The sequence below is a fragment of the Malurus melanocephalus genome, unplaced genomic scaffold (assembly GCF_030028575.1).
Source record: "Malurus melanocephalus ecotype Western Australia unplaced genomic scaffold, MMel_1.1 scaffold_29, whole genome shotgun sequence".
NCBI classification, from domain to species: domain Eukaryota; kingdom Metazoa; phylum Chordata; class Aves; order Passeriformes; family Maluridae; genus Malurus; species Malurus melanocephalus.
The window spans coordinates 1745337-1753718 of NW_026623261.1; the positions used below are offsets into that span (position 1 = coordinate 1745337).

At 43.6% G+C, this 8382-nt stretch overlaps 1 protein-coding gene across 1 annotated transcript in view; it reads left to right on the forward strand.

Annotated features, from left to right (window-relative positions):
- Positions 1-2905: 2905 nt before the first annotated feature.
- The window catches only part of HDDC2 (HD domain containing 2), a 9062-nt gene continuing 3585 nt past the window's right edge, over positions 2906-8382 (forward strand). The window contains exons 1-4 of the mRNA XM_057363617.1: positions 2906-3016; positions 3614-3735; positions 4561-4663; positions 6828-6896. Coding sequence (XP_057219600.1) covers positions 2957-3016; positions 3614-3735; positions 4561-4663; positions 6828-6896 — 354 coding nt within the window. The 5' untranslated portion in view covers positions 2906-2956. The remainder of the gene's footprint in view (positions 3017-3613; positions 3736-4560; positions 4664-6827; positions 6897-8382) is intronic.

The window sequence follows — 8382 nt, forward strand, 5'->3', positions numbered from 1 at the left end:
AAAGATTGAGACTTAAGACTTAGCACTACCTTAATATCCTGCCGGGAGACTTTGCTAATCCTTGCTGAAGTTTCTGAATTAAATTTARAAAGCTGCTTAAAATTGCACTGAGCTGAGCATCCTAAATTTGTTTCTGTTTTCAGGCTACTTAATCAAGAATAAAATCATGAGAGAGCTAGTATTTTTACTATGTTAGAGTACTTCAGCCTACAGATAGTCTATGCATTTAATACCATACATGATGCATTTGATAGGTACTTGAAAAAGCTCATAAATGATACCTTTAAGTACTGTTGCAAAACAASTGTGTGGAAAACCAGTGTTAATAAGCAATATGCAGAAACAGCACACAAAGCACATGCAGAAGAATTATATACATACAAATGCTACGAAATTGACAAATATTACAAAAATTACACTGAGGCCAGTGCCTGTGAGTCCAGCCTCATTAATATCATTCAGAAGTTCGATTTAAAAATGTACCTTAAACGACATCAGTGGCAAAGAATTTGTCASACAATAAAACTGAAAATAATACCTCCTCCATCCATGTAGGATGTGCAAGAATTATCCATATTAAAGAATTATTAATGAATTTGCAAGAGCAAATTAGTTACTGTATTTAAGTGCTATAAATACTAAACATGTACATTGAATAGACACATTCAGGAGGTGTTAAAAGACAAAGCATCTGTCATCAGCCATAGGAATAGCATTTCTGAACTAGATACAGCATCTTATTCAAAATGCAAATTATTAAATTACTCTGTGCCCATTTTATGATTGCATTCAGAATGTCTTTTCCTCACCCATTCAAAAAAAAACCAGAAAGATTCAGTTTGCAGTCACAGAGGCTGCAAAATACAGAAAGAAAGTGGATGAAGCRCTATCAGAAAGAGACTTGTAAAAGGGAAGAGGGTAGTCAAGAACAGCTGGCATTGATTTATGAAGAACAAATCACACTTGGCCAACCTGACTGCATCCTCTAATGAAATGGCTGGCTATCATGGACAAGGGTGGAGCAATGGACACAACAGATCTTGACTTCATTACAGTGGTTGAAATGATTTCCTGCAGCACTTTCACTCACAAAGTGATGAACGATGGCATGAACAAGCTGTTTAACAGATGCATTGAAAGCTGCCTAGGCTGACAGGCTCAGTGGGTGGTGCTGGTGGCTTGGCAATGTGCCTGAAGGTYCATAACAAGTTGAGCACTCCTGGGGTTGATACTAGGATCCACATAGAGCACGTTATCATAAACCTGGACCACGGGACAGGAACAGGATGCACTCTCAGGCTATTTTTCAGGTAATGCTAAATTAGGAGGGATGGCTGAACACACTCAACAGTAGACCTTAAGTTGTGAGGGATTTTAGGAAGCTTCTGGACTGGGTTGGCAGAAGTTTCAACATGCTTGACACAGAGAAACACAAGGATAAACGCTCAATTCAGGACCCAAGGCCATATAAACCCTTCTGCTGGTACAATTGTGAAGAAACAGGCTGGCTAGAATCTTCATCAGAACGGATCTGGCGTTATGTGAAAGCCAAGTCCAACAYAAGCACATAGTGCACTCTAGTCCCAAAGAGGGGGAAATAACACAGTAGCCTAAATAACTCAGCAGTGGAAAGTTGCTGTCCCCCTTGCTTGGTGTTGGTAACAAGTTGGCTGGACACAGGGCTTACTTTGATGCTTTYTCAGATCAAGATGGGACACTCCCAGTGAAGGCCACAAGACAACTGGGATCTAAACCACGTCACCTTGGAGCAGGTGTTGAGGTATCTTGGACCTGCCTGGCCTGTTGGAGAGTGTAAGGGCCCATACCACAGCACCCTACAGCTGCTTGAAGGGGGATTGCAAACACAAAGGGGCTAAACTTCCCTTGGTAATGCCATGAAATACAACAGGAAACTGCTGGAACAAGGAGGTCCAAAGAGCACATTATGAAACAAACTATTTATGTGAAAGGCAGACAGCCTGGGCAAAGTGTGACRTTTTTATTTTGGATGGTTTCAAGAGCTGTCAAGACAAATCTGCAACAGATGTGATTCACTTCAACCAGGGAAGATGTACTGCAACGCATTGTGTTTATGATTGTGTACACAGCTGTAAAGGTAATGATTTTCCTGCTTTAGTATTGTTTATTGTGGGAAGACAGCCTTAAAATGGCTACTAAAGTGTTGTCTGGGCTTTATTATTAATTTAGGAGTTTAAATATATGCACAAACAAAAATAAAAATACTGCCGTCTGTTGATAKCTGGCAAAACTGCAGGTGTTYTTTCCTGAAAACAGACTATTCCAGCGCCACATTTAAACCACTATCTGCTATTTCAGCTGGCAATATAAAAGTAGCAAAGAAATTCAACGTATTTTGAAAACCTGAATTGTCAGGTAAGTCACTGTGTTATTTATTCAACTCATAAAAGTGATGGATGTGCTTACAGCAAGATGCCGGGAGTCCACAGAATAATTTAACTCATCAGCAACCCTGATAGCTATTGTTCTCTGAAGAGTAACATGAGTTTGCACTGTATTTTTGGGCATGGTAAAGGTCACCGAGATGCTCAATTTTGACTGAAGTATGAGCTATTCCTGCCTTCAAAGCTGCCCCTGCTATATCCCAGGAGAGAAGTGGACACGTCTGCCACCTTCCCTTCCCCTCTCCACTCCACAGCTCATGCCCGTGAGCAGCCCGGCTTCTCTTACTGCTTTGCTCGCTGTAGTCGCAGTCCGTGTCGTTGTGTTTAGTGGTTAATAAATCCTGGCGGARCCACAGCCTTGAGGACACCCTTCCACCCTCTACAGTCACCTTCCCCACAACCTTACCCCGCCCCGTCCGCAGCCGGGCCCAGGCGCAGGGCGGACACCGCCACCGCCCGCCCGGCAGGAGGAGGAGAACGAGGAAGAGGAGGAGGAGGCGGAGCCGTGGCCGAGGTGGTGCTGCCGGCGGCCCATGGCGGCGTGTGGCCCGGCCGGGCTGCTGCCCTTCCTGCGGCTGCTGGGGCAGCTCAAGGTGGGCGCGGGCAGGGCCCCGGCGCGGTGGGGTTGGGCTGGGGCCGGGTCGGGGCGCGGGGCCGGGTCCCCCGGGCAGTCCCCGGGCCGGCAGCGGGGCCGGGCTCCCCCGGCAGTCCCCGGGCCGGCAGCGGGGCCGGGCTCCCCCGGGCAGTCCCCGGGCCGGCAGCGGGGCCGGGCTCCCCCGGCAGTCCCCGGGCCGGCAGCAGGGCCAGCTGAGGCCGGCGGGAGCCGACGCTTCCTCCCGCGTTGTGGCTGCGCAGCGGGGCCGGAGCGGGGCTGCGGCGGGCGCTTGTGGGCGCTGCCGGGTCCGGGCCCTTCGGCTGCGGCGGTACCTGCTGCGGCTGGGCCCTGCTCCTGCTCCGGGACAGCCTGGAGGGTCCGGGCCGGCCCTTTGGTGTATCCTGCATTGTCAGAGCCTCTCCGGAGCGTGGAGGCCGCGCTGGGATGGAATTTTTGCTGGTGTCTCTGAAACGAGGCCCTCCAAAAGCCTCTACCGTGCCATGGACTGGTGGATACGGTGGTATCCGCTCGGAGCTCTGATCCCTGCGGCCTTTTCCAACCTAATTGATTTTGTGATTCTGTGACTCTGGTGCAGAGAGTACCGCGGACAGGATGGGTGTACAGGAACGTGGCAAACCCAGAGAGCGTCTCCGACCATATGTACAGGATGGCAATGATGGCTTTGGTGACTGAAGATAAAAGCCTTAACAAGGACAGGTGAGACTGCCACTGCTTATCGCGGGCATATGTTAATATTGTGGGAGAGCTGCAAACAAAATGTTAAAATAAGTTGTTGTCCTGAGTAAGAGCTTTTAAAACACACTGAAGGAATTTGAAATCCTTTCCCCGCTTCTTTTATGTCCGTCCTTTGGACAGGGTGCTGTTTAAACTCAAGAACTGAAAGGGACGAAAAACTTTAATTGCTAAACTGCGAGTGCTAAGGCAAGTCCTCAGTACAGAGGCTCAGAGCTAAGCCTCTTCTTTCAAGCAGTAAATTAACTAGCTGAAGACATCTTCTGAAAAAGTGTGAAGCAACAGACAGCCATGTCAGAGCCATAGATGGTGTAGATTTTGACAGATTGAACGAGCATTTYGCAGCAGTTAGGAGCCACAGATATCCTTTAGTATAGCTTTCTCTGCTATCAAGGAGCTGATATGAAGCCTTTTTTGGGATCTCTGCTGTAGACTGGCATAGSTACAGAGCTGTGAGTGTCAGATTATACGTAGTTAATTACCACARTATCTCCAAAAGCAAAGTGTACAAAAGCTAAGTACATTACCTTTGAGTATTTACCTTWGAGTGTGTTTATACTTAAATCTATGTTTACAAGCAGCAGGAACTACAAATCAGAAATTAAAACCATATCTAGGTGGAAACTACTCCCATTAACAAAAAAGTGAAAAAAAATTACATAATGTTTAAGAAAAGCTCCAGCCAAACTTGAGTATATGAAGGGGTGAGGGATAAATTCTGTGGTCTCTTAGCCAAGATGTAACATTTAATGCTGAAAAACTAATTATTCTGTCTCTSCTTCTTGTCAGATGCATACGATTGGCTTTGGTTCATGATATGGCTGAATGCATTGTTGGAGATATTGCTCCTGCAGATAATATCTCAAAAGAGGAGAAACACAGGAGGGAAGAGGTATGGACATAAAGTGYGAAGCACAGCTACAAAGTTGCAAAGTGTTCTGTGTATTTGAATGTTCTGGTGGTGGTGAAGGATATAATGTTGTCATTGACATTGGAAAACTCTGCCACAGCCAAGTAAAGTTTTCAGCTCATTGTAGTTTTTGTACTTGTCACCAAGTACAAAGTTATGGAGGAATCTTTGAARTAATCTTCACCCTGGCCATTTATTTCCGAACTAGCTGCAGTTTTGGTAGCCTGAACTATTGATGTTCAGTAGCCTTACCAAGAGGTGGAGCATGGAGCAGGTGCACTGAATACGATGGACGACAGTTCAYGTCAGATCGTGTGTGTGGTGCAGATCATGAGCTTGTGACAGAGRGTTTGTTTAAATCTTTTGCACAGAACTCCTGATGCAGGTGTTTTTTTTGTTGCTGCAATTTAGTGCAGCATGCCTAGAGTTACTTTCTTTCTGGTCTTGCAYTTGCCCAAACCGTTGGTTTGTTTTTGGTCTGTGGCACTATTTGAAGAAAATGTGAATCACTTCTGTAGSCACCGCTAGAGGGCAATCTGATGCCTCAGAAACTCTTCAGAGGCTTTTTTGCTCAGTGTTAGATCACACTAGGAAGCACACTGAAAAAAACCCCACCAAAATTACAGTCAGTAGAGATGGTTCAAGAATGCCAAATGCAGCTTAGATCTGTAATTTCCACGCTTTTAGCAAAGAGCTTACTCTTAGAGTTAGTCATGCTCGGCCCCCAGCCCCTAGTTTTAAACAGATAAGCATAAAACGGGGCAAATAATCACTGAAGTGTTTTTGCTACGCTCTTCAGASAGCTTCAAAACACTGAACAGAATAAATAAACCTCTTTCCTGGAAGCCTCTAAAGGTGGTTCTGAGAAGAAGATCTCTAATCATCAGCCTTCAACTTTGGTCTAGGGAGAACTGTCATTTGAATTCAGGCAAGGAAAAAAGTATTTTGATGCCTAGGTATGTTTAAGAAGCTTTCTTAAATAATTGCAGCTTCTTCTGCTCCCATTTCAGTCAGTGAGGACTTTGTTGTTGACTTTGTTCCTTTGCGGGATGGAGAGTAAAGCATTAAACATTTAGGATGACTCTGAAATACTTTGTTGTAAAAATAGACCATGGGTAGCCACTTCAGGAGATGGCTTGAGGTGAGTTATCAATACTTGGCTTCTACTGCAGAGTTCTCCTTTTTTCTGTTTGCTCTGCTGCTGATGTTGAGCTGGCTCTGAAGTTTGCTCCTTGTGCAGTAACTTTAACCAGTGAGTCTCATCAACACAGAAATGAACTTGATCAAAATAAGAAGTTTTCGGGTTTTTTTGGAGGGTGTTGTTTGGAGTAGGGTTTTTTGCCAGGTAAGTAATTTTAGCCACCTAATGTGAAATCTGATGAGTTGCAGAGCTGGAAAGAGGTGCGAAGGAATGAGACTTTGATGCTTCAGTGGTGGCAAGCAATGGGGAACCATATTGCAACACTATATCCTGTATTTGAAGTGGAGRAACAATCATGGCATGAAATCTTTGTCTTGCCTGTGATGTTGCTTGTTTCAGAAGCAGCCTTTCATGTTATTGGGAAAACAGTAGAAATGGCACAGAAATGAGACTGATCAACTGGGAGAGCACAAAGAGCTTGCAGAACAGTTTCTGGGGTCATGAGTTCTGCCAGGAGCCTGCTCCAGTGCTGGCTTCCTACAGGACCATTTGGGGATCCCTGTGCTTTGAATCCTCCATGGGCTCCAGGTGCAGATCTACTGCACCATGGTGCTCTATGGCAGGGCTGCATGGGCACATCTGTCTCACCATGATCTTCCTCATGGGCTGCAGGGGAATCTCTGCTCTGGCACCTGAAGCACCTCCTCSTCCTCCTTCTTCACTGACCCTGGCACCTGCAAAGTTACTGCTCTCATTTCTTCTCCTCTCGCTGTGGGCAGTTGCACAGGGATTTCCCCCACCATTAAATATGTTATCCCAGATATGCTACCACCTTGGCCTTGGCCAGAGCTGTGGCCAAACSTTGCCATGCCAAAACATTACAGTAATATGCTGTGAGTAGATGTTTCTGCTAACTTGGTAATTAAATAATTATTTAGAAAAGATAATAATAAAAATATTGCTCAAAAAATAGATAAGTGGAAATGGCTTCTTTTTTTTTTTCAGGCAGCGATGCAGCAACTGACCCAGCTTTTATCAGAGGACGTCAGAAAAGAAGTCTATGAACTCTGGGAAGTAAGCTTGCATTCTTATAGTCCTATGCTAAAATTCAGGGTGACCCATTCCCTTCTTCCCATGTACCTGTGAAACTGTRCCATCTCTTATTTTGACCTCAAGAAAGTGAGATTTGTTTCTGTAGGAGATAAAGCCTAACAGTATGAGTCAAAGTCGTTTCAGAACCCTTTTCAAACAGAAACCCCAGACTTTGGTAAAATTACCAGCTTCTTCCCCTGTCCTCTCAGAGTTCCAGATGAACCTGTGCAGGGCTTGGTTAGCACACCTGAAGGAAGGGTTTGTCTCTCTGGATATAAACCTGGTTTTTTACTACATTATAACTTTTGTTCATATCTGGCCATTTGCAGCTTTTAATAAAGGAAAAAAAAAAACTAGGAGGTGATGGTGCCATGGATTATTTTCTGCTTTTTATGCCAGTAATTTCTGTGGCTTCCATTTCTTTATAATAAAGTCCATTAGACTAAGATACTTAGTAGTAACTTAAAATGATTAAGTAAACTAAAGTTTAAGCTTAAATGTGACAAAAAMCAGTGCTTTTCGATAAACACCACAGATTTCTGGTCTTGGGTTCCTTTGTATTGGAAAAGTGCAAAAAAGTTTGTATTGGAAAGTATCTTTTGTCTTTGAAAGTGATGTAACCTTTTTTATGTGAAATCATGCCATTAATTAATCAGATATTTTATACTTGCAAATGAGGGATGATTAGATTATGTCCAAACAATTCAAGTTTATAATTACTGTGCTTTATCTCCTCGTGACATATGGTTGCATGAGGGAAAGTGTATCCACAACTTCTCATTCACATATTGCTGCAAACAATGAATTCTATGTTTCTTGGACTCYAGGACCTGAGTCTGTTTCTTATATTCATATTCTTTTCCACTTAGAATGTATTTAAATTTCACATATTTGCATCCAATTTCTGCTGCAACAACCTATTTGGGGGTTTGGGGGGTTTTTGTTTTGTWTKTTTTTCCYTGTYRTAGGTGTARTGGGARTGGGTTCTCAGAGCTATATTTTGAAGTAAAGGGGATAAACCAACATCATCAGATCTGGGAAATAATGTGCGTGTGTTTTTTTAGGGAGCACTGGTTCCTTCTCTCTTTGGAAAATGTTATAATTGAGGAAAATAAGGTTTTGATAGATAAGGTTAGTTCTGTATAACTGTTTTTTTTTTTCTTTGCTGGTCTCAGTCTTGTCCTGTGACTGTGTAAGAGCTGGTTCASTATGAAGTCAATTTTTCAGCATGTTAGCTTTTCATAAATCTCATAAATAATCACATAATTTAATATGTGCCCACTTTTGATAATTTGGTCTTTGTTTCTACCTTCAGGATCAGTTATTGGCATTGAGTCTGCATTTCATTAATGTGAGTGCAACCCACAGAGCAGAGAGGGTAACCTAAAAATCTACTATTCACATGTAGTCCCTCTACTCTTAAGTGGAACAGCTAGTTGTTTCTTCCAAAAAAAAAAAAAAAAAAAAA